Here is a 16474-nt window from a genome sequence, read left to right on the forward strand (position 1 = left end):
AATATTAAATCTACTAAAATCATACGACATAATTGCATAAGATAGAACGTAAATACCGTGATTAAATAGGATATGTCAATCTTCACATACATGTTGTTAATTAAGTTCTCGCAAATGTCTTCGTTTGTTCTCCATTCTTTGTGGATTATTCAGTGATCTCCAAGAGCTGACTTTATAGACTAGAAATCAAGATATAGTTTTGTGCAACTAACATTGACAACAAGCTTGAGATAGCAAAACTTATGAGTTCGATCGAGCAGTGCTCTAACAGACAACATGAACTAACATTTATTATTCGCATGCACTGCCTGGGTATAGACATGGCCATAAAAAATGTTAATGGTGAGGAAAGTTTTATATCCCAAATGTAAGTCATCCAACCATAAGTTTGTGGTTACGTCTATGAGTTCATGATGATATTGTCGTAAACCTTAATTACGGCTAGGAATCCTTTATTTCCGAGCGGCCTTTCTACTGCAAATCAAGGATTTTCAGCATGGCGATTAGAAGCAAAAAGATTATAGCCAAGTGAAGTCAGTGGTATACATCACTATGTGGAACTTCAGTTTCTTCATATTCTTAGCTTTGCCTTTCAAAGTTAGAGTTTGGGTTAAACATTCTTAACAATCTAAAAAATCAGCCATAGTGGGATCATTGTTGAGGGGACATGAATATGTTGTCCGATTATTTTTTATTTTTTGTTTTTACTTTTTTTTGGTATAGAAAATAAAAGAGAAAAGCAATTAGCCGATGGCACTTGTTGGGGTATGTATATTTAAAAACATAATTTTGTAATATTATACCAAACTTAGAGAGATAGTGTGGTGGTATTATTTTCGGCTCCCACACTAAAGACTTGGGTTCAAGTCTCACCCCATGCATTTGACCAGGTATATTTATATATCTATATTTATTTAATAAAATCCGGGAGAGCGGGGCCTTGGGGGTCTTGGGAGGTCTGTGATTCAAAAACTTATTTTTTTGCACATCTGACTTTTGGTTTTGAAAAACGTTTATGGTAATTATTCTCTAATTAATTGTCTTTAATTTTGACAGTCTTTTCTACCCGTTTTCTTACTGTTACGGAAAGTTAATTGAGGGGAGTTACTCAAAATTTATTTTCATTAAATTTGATTGATTCTCTTGAGCTATATTAGACTAGTTTTTGCAGTGTATGAAAAGAACAAAGTTTTACATCTATTTTTGAGTTCTGAGCAAGTGTAGAAAGAGTATTGTGATTCGATTTCTCATAGTGCAGAGAAATCAAACAAGAGAGTATCAGCTGTTTTATCTCATAGGTTTTCGACAATTTTGACTGCTAGCACAATCAAAGAGGCAGAGTCGCAAAATACCTTAAAGATAGCGACCTAGTCTGCGACTCAGCTGTTTGAGATTTATTTTGTGAATTTTCTATATTGTTTCCGAAAGCACTGGCTAGGTAAAAAATACAACTAGGAAGTTGATTGGCAGTCCAAAAGACCTGGATTTTATGGATTAAAAATCACGTCTTATTAGAATCACTCATTTCTCAAAATTTCCTTCTTCTTTTCCTCCTTCTACAAAACAGTTTATTTTACCTTTTTATATTGATTTCTGACTATTAACTACAAACAAAATAATTAAGTTAATCCAGTGACTAACTTAAATAATTTAGCTAACAACGTCCTTAATACAAATTAAATCGAGGGCATCTTAGTTATTAATAAAATTAGTTTAATAAATGATTTTCAGGATTACTATTTCATGATCCTCATTTGTTTTTCTCCATCTCAAATTGTCTCAACGTTACAAAAGTAATTTTACAAAAAAAGAAAAAAAAAAACTCATCCCGTTGTGTTTCCTCTCGTTGATATTTGAGGGAAGTCCCCCCCCCCCCCCCCCCCCCCCCACCCACCCCCCCCACACACACAGAGTCCAGAGTTCAGTTCTAGGGGAACAAAACCAACTTGGTCACGATTCTCCTTTCATAAAAGCGTTTGGAACCCGACGAGTGACCAATGAGCTCTCACCGTTCTCTCTCGAGAGACTCTAAAGAGAGGCGAGTAATCAAAGATAAGACACCCTTCGGTTGGCAACCCCACGAATGAGAGAAAGAGAGATAATATAATACCTCCAATTTGAGTAGAATATGAAAGATTGTAGACAGAGACAGCGTGTGTGACTCACTGACTCTAGTGAGCGAAAGAGATAATCTTTCTTTTTTTTCCCGTGTGTGTGTGTGTTTGAGTTCTTAGAGTTAAAACCTTCTGGATGACTTTGGAAAACCAAAACAGAGGTTGTCAAACACATGAATACGTATGTGGACGAGAGTAGTGCCATTTTGATGATCAGATACCGTTTCAAATGCTCACCTCGAAAAACTAATCCACAAAAATGTAAAATCTTCTTAATAATTCCTGCCCATTTGTCCTCATTCAAACTCCTTCTCACTACCTTTTTTCTTTCACCAATTATATTATCTCCAACACTTCTCTTGTCTTCCTTCCCATTCATTCATTTCCCCTGCTGCTCCCCCCCTCCAAGGTTTGTTTTCTCTTTTATTATTTCCTTGCACTTCTTATTATTTCTGAGGTGGGTTTTCTTCCAGTTCTTATTTTCATATATGCACAAGTGAGGTTATCATGCGAAGTATTCATTTTGTAATCAGTTTTTAGAAATTTTGTATTTCTCTTTCTGGGTGGAGGGGTCATGAATTTAAATGTTTAGGTTCTCGTTCTTAACCTATTCGAAAGAAGTTCAATGTTAATTGAGCATCCTTTTTAAAACATAATACTGTACGACTTGGGTGCGCTAATTTTTTAATTTCAGTGATTTTGTATTGATGCTTCCAGTGTAATTTGCATCTTTCCCTTGCTGTTCAAATAAGTACTGCACAGTTTCATAATTATTGCTTTCTTAGTTCTGGAAACTTGTGAAAGATAATGCTTACCATATTTCTGTCTTAGATTTTCGTGAATTCGGTACAGTAGTCTTGATCGAGCTAATAACTTTGTGTCTTTCATTTTTGTTCTAGGTTGTTGGAGAACAGTTTATAATATACTTGTAAAAGGATGGAGATAACCAATGTTTCCGAGTATGAAGCTATTGCCAAGGAGAAGCTACCTAAGATGATTTTTGACTACTATGCTTCAGGTGCTGAGGATCAATGGACCCTCAAGGAGAACAGAAATGCATTTTCAAGGATCCTGTAAGCTTTTTCACTCTTGTCTTTTTACCATCTTTGATGTTCTTCTAACCTTAGCAATTCGTCTAATTGAGAACAATAGATGATAAGTTCCCAACTATAGCATCCATTTTTCAGATTGGGAAACCCATGATTCTTCGTAGACTGCAAATGGAAATATGTCTTGCCTGTGGAATATGAAATTTACATATCCAGGCAGAATTTACGAAACAATTCCCTTGCCAAATTCATAAGGGTTGTGCTGAGTTTCTTCTTTGACATTGATATTCTTTTTCCTTTTTTTTTTTGCTTTATTCTAGGTTTCGACCTCGCATTCTCATTGATGTTAGCAAGATCGACATGACTACCACCATTTTGGGCTTCAAGATATCAATGCCTATCATGATTGCTCCAACTGCCATGCAAAAAATGGCTCACCCTGAAGGTATTCAGTGTTTTATTGATCTTCTTCTCTTCTCGTATTTGCGTTTAACTGAAAAGCATGAATACTTAGTGATCTCAAGCTCATTGATGTTTAGTGTAGAATACTTAAAATCTGGTTGTCTTACAAAGTTTTGGAGTATTTTTTTGAATTTTAGTATTTACAGTTAGTCTTGATGAAAATCATGTGAATGCTGAAGTTAAATTCCAAAGGTTACATCTGAGACTGTTTCAGTTTTCCGAAGCTGACAGGAACTTCAATATTAATTTAGCAGAAACAAAATTCTGTACTATCTTGAGTCTTCTGCTAGTTCATGTATTCTATATGTGAATGCTTTCTTTCTTCTCTTCTCTTGGTGGATATACATCAAATGCGACCAGGCTACTTACCTTAACTTTACCAAATGTTTGACCAACTTGAACTGATAAGGATGTTGTTGTATACTTTATTAACTAACCTACAAATCTGTGTCATTCGATCTCACACTTTTCTTATGTTCTCTCTATTTTTCAAATAATGACTCGTATTTCTAACCCCAATGTTTAATCTCGTGCAGGAGAGTATGCAACAGCAAGAGCAGCATCTGCAGCTAACACCATTATGGTTTGACTTCTGTAACTTTTTCTTAACTATATTACCCCAGAGGTGTCACCATCCTTCCACAAAAAACCCATCAAAACAAAAGTAACACAAAAACCCCATCAAAACAAAAGTAACACAAAAACCCCAAATTTAAATGTTGGTTTCATCAAATTTTATGATGAAACCAAAATAAAATTTGATGAAACCAACATTTGAATTTGGGGTTTTTGTATCAACTTTTAAAAATTTGGGGTTTTTGTATCAATTTTGTTTACGGTGGAGTTTTAATGGATCCCAACATTTGAGTGGGGTTTTTGTACCACAAGTTTGGTCACCTTGGGTTTTTATGACTAGTTTTGATTAAAATTGGTAAACTTGTTACAACTAGCTTATTAACATCATTTCTCATGAATTCACAACTATCTTCTAAACTATGTATATACTTCAAGTCTATTTTCTTAATCGAATTTGGTGTTGAAGAGTTTGGAACTCAGGTTACTGTTAATGGTATCATCACCCAGTGACTTTACCACCATACTACAATGACATCGTTTATACACTTGAAGTCTTAAATTGAGTTGTTTACAGTACAAACACTGTTTCTATAGTGTAAACAATGGACTCAATTGAGTTGAAACCCCTGAACTTTACTTTGTTTTTGCTCGATCCAAAAAGTGGAGATTCCTGTTAATATGTACTTGTTGATCAATTTCAGTGAAGCACGTTTCATATCTTTCGTATACTTTCACCAATTCATAAAAAAAATCGCCAAATAAAGTACAAACTTCAAACCCATGGAAACTTCTTTACATATGTATTGACCACAAAATTGTTTGTCCAGACATTATCATCATGGGCTACTTCCAGTGTTGAAGAAGTTGCTTCAACAGGACCAGGGATTCGTTTTTTCCAACTCTATGTAAGCACAAGAAATACTCATTTCATATTCCTAGTTAATATCAAGAAAATTGGTCTTCAGTTCTGTAAACCACACTGTGGCTGTGTTTATATATGATTATTCCACTTGTTGTGCAGGTGTACAAGGACAGAAAAGTTGTTGAGCAGTTGGTTAGAAGAGCGGAACGAGCTGGCTTCAAGGCAATTGCTCTCACTGTTGACACCCCAAGACTTGGACGTAGGGAAGCTGACATTAAGAACAGGTTTGCATCAAAAGTTGTGAGAGTAAAGATGTCGTACAAGTTTGGTTGAGCCGTGTACAAACTCCACATGAGAAAATAAAGCCATGGATCTCTTAGTTGTGGTTTGTACAACATTATTATGGGACAGATATCTAACATCCTCCTGTATCTAAAATTGCTCCCACAGATTTACTTTACCACCATTTTTGACTTTGAAGAACTTTGAGGGATTGGACCTTGGACAGATGGAAAAGGTGAGTACAAATTTAGTTGGGATTATTTAATCTTGAACATGATGGTCTCCAAGATTATTTTGATCTTCAATCTGCTTGCTAATTTTATGTAGACAAGTGACTCTGGACTTTCATCATACGTTGCTGGTCAAATTGATCGAACTCTAAGCTGGAAGGTATATCGTACACCCTTTGTTGCTGACATGGATGACTTGGCTACTAAAATATATCTTAAAAGGGTATAAATATGGAAGATATCTTGCGTGACATTGTCAAAAGAAAAACACTGAACAGTTCTTGAGTTTGAAACAGGATGTGCAATGGCTCCAGACAATTACCAAGATGCCAATTCTAGTGAAGGGTGTTGTTACTGCTGAGGATAGTAAGACATATTGGATCCTTAACTCTGTAATTTGTTCATTATGGTTTCTGTATATTGTCTCCTTGAGTGGCAATATCTTTTAGTATACCCACTTACATTTCTTGTGGTGATTACACAGCTAGGTTAGCTATACAAGCAGGAGCAGCAGGTATCATCGTGTCCAACCATGGAGCTCGTCAGCTTGACTATGCACCAGCCACCATCAGTTGTCTTGAGGAGGTACGTCTATGGATTCATAATTGTTGCTGCTCTCAAATGTTAAAAGAAACACAAACAAAATCTATTTGGATTTTTGATATGATGATGCAGGACAGTAAGTAAAAATGGAGAAACTGAGAATGATATTAACGAAGCAATCAAATTGAAAATATAAACTCGAATTCTGCAGAACATGTGAAATTGTCTCTTGTAACAATTTTGATGTGGGCAATTTTTCAGGTCGTGAAAGCTGCACAGGGCCGAGTCCCCGTATTCCTTGATGGTGGGGTTCGTCGTGGAACAGATGTTTTCAAAGCATTAGCTCTAGGAGCTTCGGGCATATTTGTAAGTGAATAAATAAACAGATTTCCTCAGTATTATAAATTGAAATAGGCTTCTTTCAGTGGCATCTTCACTAATCTAAGTGTTGTCTTGATTTCAGATTGGAAGACCTGTTGTGTTCTCATTGGCTGCTGAAGGTGAGGCTGGTGTAAGAAAGGTACTCCAGATGCTTCGTGATGAATTTGAGTTGACAATGGCCCTAAGTGGATGCCGCTCACTCAAAGAGATTAGTCGTTCTCACATTGTGACCGAGTATGATCAGCCTCGCATCGCTATCACACCAAGGTTATAAAGCGTGTTATGAATCATCATAGCTCTATTGCGTAACTGTTTCAAGAATGCTATCGGTTAAGGTTCTTACTGCATTTATAATTCTATCTGTCGTTCTAAGAACTCTTGTTGAGTCTAGAATTGCTTATAGTAGAAAGAATTTAAGCTTTTGATATGAAGGATTGTTATTTGTCATAAATGGCTTCTATTACAAGCCTTCTCTGTGTATATTCTTTCTTCCGATTAAGATGATGTTTTAAAACTACTTATATTCACTTGCATATTGAATTTGAGCATTTTCTAAATTGTAATGTATATTCAGACCTTTACCGTTTGATTCTTCTTAATTTGGTGTTTCACCGATTTTCGGTGGTTAGGGGAATGAACATGGATTTCCAGGATTCTGACATATTCCTGCATCTATGAATTCTGCCAGAATCCAAGTTACAGGTCTAACAGATGCAGTGTATTGCATATATATATTATTAAAATTAACATGTGAGCAAGTATATGGTTGGTTGGGATAATAAAACTTGTAAAAAACATATGTTAAATGAAAAACTTGCCAAATTTACTAGATGCCGGTCACATGACATAACGGTTGGTTGACATTTGTGGGTAAAAAATGTTAATCCTTGCGATCAAATTTGAAGGATTTAAAAACAAATTACAGACTGTGTGATTCAATTAATTCAACTTTTCATATGGTGTAAACAACTAGAAATTCAACTCAATTACATCTGTAAATCCAATAAAATTTCTCACAGATATTCAAACAATTTCTTTCTTCTTAAGATCCAATAAAATGTGAAAATTTAATTTAAGGCTTGCAATAGGGAGAAGTTGCTTGAATTCTGTTTTTTCTTTTCTGAAGGAAGCGTTGTAGAGATCTCTGCATACAAATACCATTAGGACTTATTTGCAGCTGAGATTGCGCAACTGATGGTGTAGCTGGTGATGGCGCTGATGAACAACTAGTATCACTTGTCATTCTTTCGTTCATTTCTCTTCTTGCAAGACTTAAGATTTCTCTAGCCTGCAACAAATTAAGCGCGTTTTAGTATATCATTTCATTATTCTGTTTCCAAATTTCCTAAACAAATTTGAGATTGAACTTAGAGAAACCATTAGATTCAAAGTTTCTCCACCAATAATGGCGGCAAAGTTAGCTAGCTAGGTAGATAATCTGAATTTCTTTGAACTATGCAGTAGATACGAGATGGTGTGAAGGTAAAATGTACCTGAAGTTCTGTGACATCGCAAACGGAAACTCTTCCATCGAAGAAAATCGTAAGATGTTGTGGGCTTTCATCCGAACCTTCAGTCCTACATGAGAATTAAAGAACGAGAGAGTTACAGAGAGAAACAATGGAGCAGAAGAGATCAAGATGATCATTTGTTCAAAAAACTTACATAGAGTTATGATGACTGTATGTATCTATCGCCGATGAGGATGGAGGAACAAGGCAAAGTTCAAAATTGCAGTTCCTTCTCAATGATAAGGGTACTGTTGCTGTTTTTTTCATATTTCTCTCGTTCTTTTTTGCTTCTGCTGTTGCTAAAGAAATCATTAATGGAAATCAAAGTGATAAAAACATTCGAATTTATAGTTTGCGTTGAGTGGGTCCAATGTCATTATTAAGACAGAACTCACGAATTCGGCGGAAATCTCAGTCTGAAATATGAATGTGGATGAGTGGATCTCTGTCCAACGCTAACACAAATAACACGTGAAAAATGAGACTTAACTTTCCCCCTTTTATTTCTTTAGGTTTTTGGTATTTGTAATTAACACGTGACTCTATGTTATGCTGTGCACAGATATGCATATGCTGTACAGATATCATGCGTTGCTGAATCCGTCATAGTGCGTCCGGATCGACCATATTGTAACGTATTTGTTGATATTGATTCAAGATTATTTTCTTTGTCTAATGAACAAGGAAGGGGCTGCACAGAGCCCTTACGCCCGTTCCTATGGCTAACCCACCATTTGCCATGCCAGCTGGCCTGGTAAACTGGCCGTGCCACTATGGGAAAAAAGATAACCGATCGAGTCTCCACCTAGCGGTGTAGTTTCGGCCGTTAGCGGTCTCTTTTCGATCGCCCGGTCTAGTTTACACCGCTAGCGATTTAATCTCGACCGTCCACGGTCGGTGCTCTACCGCCTATAGATATCCCTATTCCCTTCAGTTTTCATTCACAAAAAAAATTTCTTCCCTTCTCTAGAGAGCGGACCAGAGCGATTTTTTAAAAATGAGTAGTTCCAAAACAAATAAACAAAGGAAAAGAAACAGGAAAGAAAAAGGAAAATCTGTTGCAGATAGTGATATCGTATGGGTTCAGGATAAACAACACGAGTTCGCTAATGTTAGGCAACTAGTTGGATCTGGTGTAACATATACACATTTATGTAACCATCCCGAGCGAGTTTTGTTACCTAAATTAAGAGGTGGGTGGTCTTAGCTAACTGAAGTGTTTGGATTACTCCCCGAAGCTGTTCAAGAATCCTTGAGAAGATATCTTTGGCAGCGTTTATATTTCATGTAATTGCACTTTTGTTTGATATCTTCATTTAAAGTTTTCTACATAAGTTAAAATTGAGAACTTAGAATTGATAAGCTAGACTAAATTGGGGCAACACTTTTAAGATTTCATAACAACTTGCATATCATAACTTCTCCCCGTTGTCACGGAGCCACTTTGCACGACATCTTTGATCAATCTCCAGCAGGGTTTCACCACTTCTCATGTTTCGAGCCTCTTCCCTTATCATACAAATATACTTGTTAACATTCTTGGAAATTATGGAGAACCGAACACTCAACACCATCGAATTGCGATTGTTGAGGTTCGTTGTTTCTTCTTCAAATTTCATTAAAACGCGTCCCCCAAATGGATTTAGCCATAATGCGCCATCAACGATTGGATGATTAGTGAAGAAACATAATTCCTGCAGATGCATTCATCTTCTAACGTGCTAAAATTGCGCTGTTGTGCAACTCTCCAACTATTTTCTCTTCTTGTTTCATTTTGCACACTAGCTCGAAGTGCAACTCTTTGATTTTCGGCCGCATGTTTCTCTTCTACAAATTGAGTCATAGACATGTTTTGAGCCATTGAAAAATCTAAGAAAATAAGAAGAAGGTGTGAGTTGAAATGGTAGAGGAATGTGGTATTTATAGGGGAAGATTTATGGCCGTTGGATAAGATTCTACTTTTCGGTGTAAACTAGACCGTCCGGTCTTATAAGAGCCGCTAGTGGTGTAGTCTGAACCGAGCAGTCGAGTCTCGACCGCTCGGTGGAAACTTGACTTGGCCTGGCTAAGTGGAAAATTTTCCACTTAGCCAGGCCAGTTTGCCAGCTCCATAGTGGGTGCAAAAATGGCAAACTCTCAAGTTTTCCACACCCATAGGAACCGGCCTTAGACTAATTATATGAATAAAATGTCAGCAAGTGAAAAAAGTTCATACATCATCAACAAAGAATAATAGAACATACATTTAATGAGAGGCCCTAATACAGAAGATCTAGGAAATATTAAAAGTATTGAGTATCCAAATAGAAATCGAATGTTTTCTGAGGGATGGTTTTACGAACTCTTTCCAACTATTTGGATAACTTCTTCAAATATTCTAAACAGTCTCTCCTCTCTCTATCTCTCTTACTCCTTCTTCAACAACAAAACCATTACCAACGACCATTCTCTGCTTAGATCTGGTCCATTTTGGATCGGATTTGAGCAGATTTCTTCATTATTCCTTGTTTTCTATTTTAGTTAGTAGTTTTAGCTAAGTTATTATCATGTTTTATACTTATCTATACCATATGGTGGTTTTATCTACTTTTGAGGTTTATCTTCGCTTTAATGGCGATTCTTGGTTATTGGGTTGGGTTTTGAGATCAAAAGTGATGCTCTCCAAAGACGAAATATCATCTTTGTTGTCTCCGATGACGAAATCTTCATCATCAACTTATCCGGCGAAAAAATCTTCAACGGTGGTTTCTTTGAAGATGGAAGCTTCATCACTAGTTACAAGAGATTTGATCAAATCACTCTTATTTTGGGAGCATGTCTTTCTAAGGAAGAAAAAACAAACTAAATGGTTGGATTTTAATTCCGAGAAAAAACATTCTTCCTTCGATTTAATCAGATCTTATTCATACTTGTATTTGTCTTACTCCGGTAATCCTTCTCTTTCTCTTGTCGGATTTATCAGTATTGTACTTTTGTGGTATGTTTTTGTTACTTTGTATTCTTCTATTTTCGATCTTAAACTCATCGTAACCTCGAATTCCCATTAGTGAAAAGGTTCTGTTTATCAAAAAAAGATAAAAAAATAAATGATAACTTCTTCAAATCTTGATGCTCGTATTGCAAGGAGTAATAAGCACATAATATCATAATCATGATTAGAACCGGTATCCATGGATCTTGTATCGAGTTGCAGAGATCTACATCACGCCGGAGGAGATCGTCGTCAACGATATACATAAGTATATCATCACCTGTTAACAAAGTGCCATTAAGGCTATTATAATCTTCATAATTGTATGGTGAAATTTGGATAAGGGGAAAAAGTTTCGTTTCAACCCTATCGACAAAATTCAACTCTCACGGGAAAGATTAAGCCCTTGGTCCTCAAGGAACTCATAGCCACCATTTCTAGTATACGTCCCCGCGAGACACTACTGGTTGTGATGCTATGATTCTTAGCACACATCCCCGCGAGATGTTGCTGGTCACGTAGGTTATGTAGAGCGTAAAACGTCCCCTTATAAACCAGAACAACCATAATTCCAGCATGTCTTCACGAGACGCAGCTGATTGTGATGCCATGATTCCTAGTATACATCCTCGAAGAGATACTGCTGGTCATGTAGGCTCTGTAGATGCGTAAAAACGTCCCCGACAGATTTATGACCCAGAGCGGAAATATGCATGTCTCATGTAAGCACGACTCATCCTATTTGAGATTAAAAACTGATTCCTAGTACATCATCGCGAGATACACTGGTCAGGTATACTCTAGGCTCTGACTCGACTTACTGAGGCTTCTGAATGATTCCTAGTACATCCCCGCGAGATACACTGGTTATTCTACCTCCGGGATCTTTCGACAGACTCCTAGAACATCCTTTCGAGATACACTGGTCTTGTCGTCCCCATCATATGGACACAGTTGATTCATAGCACATCTCTGCAAGATACGCTGGTCAAAAGCAAGTGAGCCAAAGTCTCGCAGAGACATTAATCTGGCGTACAAAGCCCTTTCTTTCTCATCATGACGAGTCCCAGCTGACCACATAGAGATTCAAATCTGTTAAGAGAATTTTCGTAGAGATTTTTGATCCGTCTTCAAAATCTCGGAGAAATTCAAATTTCTCTGCAAAATATCTGAGGGATTCAAATCTCTCCACAAAATCTCAAAGAAATTCACATCTCTTCTCAAAATCTCGGAGAGGTTCAAATCTCTCTTCAAAATCTCGGAGAGATTCAAATCTTTCTGCAAAATCTCAGGGGAATTCACATCTCTCTGGAAAATATCGGAGGGACTCAAATCTCTCTGCAAAAGCTCGAAGAGATTCAAATATCTCCACAAAATCTCAAAGAGATTCACATCCCTTCTCAAAATCCCGGACATATTCACATCTCTCCTCAAAATCTCGTAGAGATTCACACCTCTCCTCGAAATCCCAGAGAGATTCACATCTCTCCACAAACTCTCAGAGATATTCAAATCTCTTGGGAAATATCAGGGCCGAATATTCTCCATGATAGGCACGAGACCCATGTAGGAATCGAGTCTCCTTTTCAGACTGTCCACACGAATTCTGAGGCATCCCATGCCTTTTCACGTGCTTATCTTAGTCATTCATTGTAGAATATCTATCTATCTTGGCCAACTCGGCTAAAGAGAATATTTCTCTTTCTCAACACATCATCACAAAGGCTGACTCAGCTTCACACAAATGGGGGGATAACAATCAGGATTGTGGTCTGGCGGTCTACGACACGTGTGAGAAATACCCGGCTTTTTTCTCACCGCGGAAGAGAGTAAAAGCGGTGGAATAATGAGATAAAGTCAACCTAGTTTATTTTTATCTATTCCTGAAGAGATGGGAGAATTGCTCCGCACGGCAGGAAAAGCAATTCTTATCTTCACCGACCTGAGATTAGAGAATTCAGCTATAAATAAGTCCCCTATTTCTCTAAGCTAACATAGAAATTTGTCATAAACTCTCAGAGCAAATTCTTCTTCAAACCTAGAATTCTCTGATCTCTGTCTTCATCTGCTTCTCTCCCTAAGACCATCCCTAAGCCTCTTGCATGTGACCTAAGCAGCCTTTGAACGGCCACTATGCGTGGTTTAAGCGAAGACTGTTCATGCTCAACCTCCCGTAATTCACTTTCAGAAACCCTAGAATCCCACTTCTAACCTCTCTCAGATTTTAGGTAACTATAATAATGACAACAGTCGGCCATTAGAAGACGATCAAGAGAAATATATACAAAACCTGAATCTAAAATCCCTGTAGAGCAAGGATAAGTTTTATTGAAAGCATAAAAACCTAATCTAAATTTTTCCCAAATTTATCCTTATTTTACTACCTTCGTTTTTAAAAATAAGATACTATCATTTTTTTCATTTTAGCTTAAAAAGAGGTCAAATTGAAAAAGTGATAGTATCTTTTCTTTTAAAAACAAAGGGAATACTAGATTAAATCTAGGCGACACATAATAATCTAATAAGACATTGATATGTAATTGAAGTTTTATAAAAGGAATTGAAGAAGCGGAACAAGAAAAAGAAGAAGAAAATGTAGTTTGAACTGTTTTTAGGATATTCACTTATGAAGAGCAAAAACTAAGATTCATAAGTGTCTCAGTTGTCGGATTTCTATAAGCCCGTACATGTCCTACCAGTATCTATCGACCCATATGGACTGACATGTATTAATATTAGCCCGATAGTGATCAATACATATTAGAAAAGCATATGTGGACATTTGGACTTGCTCAAATTTGTATACATGTATTAGAATGAGATGGAGTGTTATTTTTTTAGACAATTCAATTGGTACTCAAGATTAAGATTATGCTTAATTATATTTAATGTAATTATTTGGATTGTATTTATTTATTTACTTTTGATTTGACAACTCAATCTATATGAAGATGTATTTATCATAAATTATACTCCCTCCGTTACTTTTTAATAGGTCAGTTTCTATAAATAAATATTTCAGAAAAATAAGTCAGTTTTCTAATTGGGAAAGTCAAATATTACTTTAATTTTTTGGGACCATTTTTCTTTTAACTTCTTTTGATGACAAGTGTTATGTGGACCATTTCACTTATTTCTTTGGCTGACAAGTGTCATGGGGACCATTTCACTTCACTTCTTTTATTGACAAGTGTCTGGAGGACCACTTTCAATAATTAGTTTTCTTAATTTCCTTAATTTTCTCAAAAAAGAAACTGGCCTATTAAAAAGTAACGTAAAGAATATGCAATATGGTGGTTAATGACGATATCCTAATAGACGAAAATACAAAGTATAGTTTAGTATCAATTTCCCATCAAAAAAAAATAGTTTAGTATCAATACTATCACCGTATATAATTTATATCAGTGAGGATCGATATGAGACCGACACCCATATGGGTGTGTATTTACCACTGAAGTATTAGAATACAAGTAACTACGCAATACTAATTTGAGTCCAAATCTGTTCACACTCCTCTAACGAGTGTATATTTTACATATTTTTCTGATTGGTTGATTATTTAACTGATGCCCCCATTACCCTCCATGTTTAGAATCACAGCCCTCGTTACATAACTCCCTAAATTAAATCAAGGATAGAAATTGAAATGTGAAATATACATTCATTAAGGAGTGTGCACGAATTCGCGCACAATTTGTGCAATATAATGTCATGTTTTTGGCATACAAAAATACCGGAGAGGAAATAGAAAGGTGAAACATGTAGAACTATTTTTTTGTTGTGCAACCAGGTTCTTTCTCACTTTGAGAGACCCTTTTTATAAAAAAATAAAATTTGTTTCCTTCCAAATTTCTCAGTCTCATGTTGCAATCTTGCAACATATACACGAATTTCATTTTCCCCAAACTTCGTAAACCATAATGATTATATAGTAATTATTTTGTCGATATCACCACATGTAGCGTCATGGTAAAATCATTGGGTGATGATACATTTCTCTAAGTTCAAATTCATCAACATTAAATTATTTATCGATCAAAAATAAAGTAGGAGAATAATTAGTGTTTGTTGTTTGTATTTATAATTTGGATGTGTGACCTTAATTAAAAATTTTATTTTGATTTTGTTTAAAGTGAAATCAATTATTGCCGATTACAGAGATTTGACTCCAGTTACGGCTTGTTTGTCCAAACCATTTATAAAAATAAACACAAAATTGGTTAAAAAGACCAAAATCAACAATTCCTGGGTGAAAATGACATTTAGATTTTGATATTGTTTAAATGGACAAAAATTTAAAAATAGCCAGGATGTAAACAGTTTCATCCTACCCATTTTCAAATACTTTTTCTTATTTTTAATTTACATCAGGATGCATCCAGTTTTATCCTTGCTATTTTTTAGGTTTCAGTCAGGATGAATACAGTTTTATCCTTGCTATTTTTTGGCGTCCATTTCACCCATACAAAATTTTACTCGTCCATTTGAACCATGTTTTAAAAATATTTGGACAAATGACCCATTTTCCGAAAAAAACAGTTTAAAAAGAGTAGGATTAGAATGTTGAGAAAGCAACAACTGACGCTGGTTGTATTCTCCCTAAGGCTGCACAAGACCCGGTCCATTTTACCCGTACCGGTCAGGAACCGAAAAAACCGCTCCGGAACCGAACCGGAACCGGAGTAGCCGGGACTGGGACTGGGAATGGATTTCAGAACCTGTTGTATATGAGTACAGGTACCGGTTCTAATTCTATTCCCGGCAGAACCGGACCCAGAAACCCGGTGTATAATAGCCGTCTAGATTAGAGAACCCTAGCCACTGGTCCTAGGTATTCATAACATCTTATAATCTAGCGAACATAACTCATTCACTCGTTCTTTCTTTCATTCACTCTTTCTACTTGCCTCTTTTTCTTGTTTTCTCAACTGAAGGATGGAGAACAATCCATGGTTCACGTATTTTTAACAAGAATCACCACCGCCACCTTCTTCTTCACCACTACCATGCAAGGTGAAATTCTTGTTGTGAATTAAAAAGAAGCAGTTGATCTGATCATCAACACCACCTTCTTCTTCACCACCACCACCACCACCACTTACCAGTTACCATCAACGAAGAAAATCAGTTACCGATTTACTTCTCTTGAATATTCAATCAACAACAATAAGTCAAGGTAATAATTTATTCATCTGATTTAGGGTTTGTTAAATTAATTGCATGTCTATTTAAATTGTTCAATTGATTTTAGATCTATGATCACTTCTTCTTCTTCACCATATCTAATTGCATGTTAGGGTTTGTGATTTTATTTCTGGGAGATTTGGGGTTTGTTGATGCTGGCTTGTTGCTGCAATGAAAGAATGATGTTGTTGTGTATGGAATTGAAGGGTTTGGCTACGAATTTGAAGTCAAGAAGGAAATACAGGTTGGGTTATGTATTAAATTGAAATTTTATTTAGGTGGAGATGGATTTGTGGTGTTCATGAG

At 36.2% G+C, this 16474-nt stretch overlaps 2 protein-coding genes across 3 annotated transcripts; one reads left to right on the forward strand and one right to left on the reverse strand.

The window, feature by feature from the left end:
* Positions 1 to 2368: 2368 nt before the first annotated feature.
* LOC113295425 ((S)-2-hydroxy-acid oxidase GLO1) lies at positions 2369 to 7080 on the forward strand. 2 transcript variants are annotated; one of them, XM_026543770.1, is made up of 12 exons: positions 2369 to 2523; positions 3014 to 3187; positions 3484 to 3608; positions 4162 to 4208; positions 5029 to 5106; positions 5223 to 5347; positions 5514 to 5580; positions 5673 to 5735; positions 5872 to 5941; positions 6060 to 6160; positions 6380 to 6484; positions 6582 to 6773. In XM_026543770.1, exons 2-12 carry the CDS (start codon positions 3051 to 3053, stop codon positions 6771 to 6773), a joined length of 1110 nt encoding a protein of 369 aa, XP_026399555.1. In that variant the 5' UTR covers positions 2369 to 2523; positions 3014 to 3050. The 2 variants fall into 2 exon arrangements, with proteins under 2 accessions (XP_026399555.1, XP_026399553.1); XM_026543768.1 differs by lacking the exon at positions 2369 to 2523 and having other exon boundaries at positions 6582 to 7080.
* A 220-nt stretch (positions 7081 to 7300) lies between these two features.
* LOC113295433 (protein TIFY 5A-like) lies at positions 7301 to 8349 on the reverse strand. Its single transcript, XM_026543775.1, has 3 exons — positions 8165 to 8349; positions 7993 to 8077; positions 7301 to 7787 (listed from the first exon to the last, which is right to left on the reverse strand). Exons 1-3 carry the CDS (start codon positions 8320 to 8322, stop codon positions 7572 to 7574), a joined length of 459 nt encoding a protein of 152 aa, XP_026399560.1. The 5' UTR covers positions 8323 to 8349; the 3' UTR covers positions 7301 to 7571.
* Positions 8350 to 16474: the final 8125 nt, after the last annotated feature.

Source organism: Papaver somniferum, chromosome 1 (genome assembly GCF_003573695.1).
Source record: "Papaver somniferum cultivar HN1 chromosome 1, ASM357369v1, whole genome shotgun sequence".
Taxonomy (NCBI): Eukaryota; Viridiplantae; Streptophyta; class Magnoliopsida; order Ranunculales; family Papaveraceae; genus Papaver; species Papaver somniferum.

Excerpts from the sequence above, each read along its gene's own strand:
- LOC113295425 (XM_026543770.1), top strand. The coding sequence starts at position 3,051 with ATGGAGATAACCAATGTTTCCGAGTATGAAGCTATTGCCAAGGAGAAG. Across the intron at positions 5,348-5,513 it reads GAAGCTGACATTAAGAACAG|ATTTACTTTACCACCATTTT; the intron begins GTTTGCATCAAA and ends TTGCTCCCACAG. Across the intron at positions 5,942-6,059 it reads TGTTGTTACTGCTGAGGATA|CTAGGTTAGCTATACAAGCA; the intron begins GTAAGACATATT and ends GTGATTACACAG.
- LOC113295433 (XM_026543775.1), bottom strand. The coding sequence starts at position 8,322 with ATGATTTCTTTAGCAACAGCAGAAGCAAAAAAGAACGAGAGAAATATG. Across the intron at positions 8,078-8,164 it reads TACAGTCATCATAACTCTAT|GACTGAAGGTTCGGATGAAA; the intron begins GTAAGTTTTTTG and ends ATTCTCATGTAG. Across the intron at positions 7,788-7,992 it reads GCGATGTCACAGAACTTCAG|GCTAGAGAAATCTTAAGTCT; the intron begins GTACATTTTACC and ends AATTTGTTGCAG.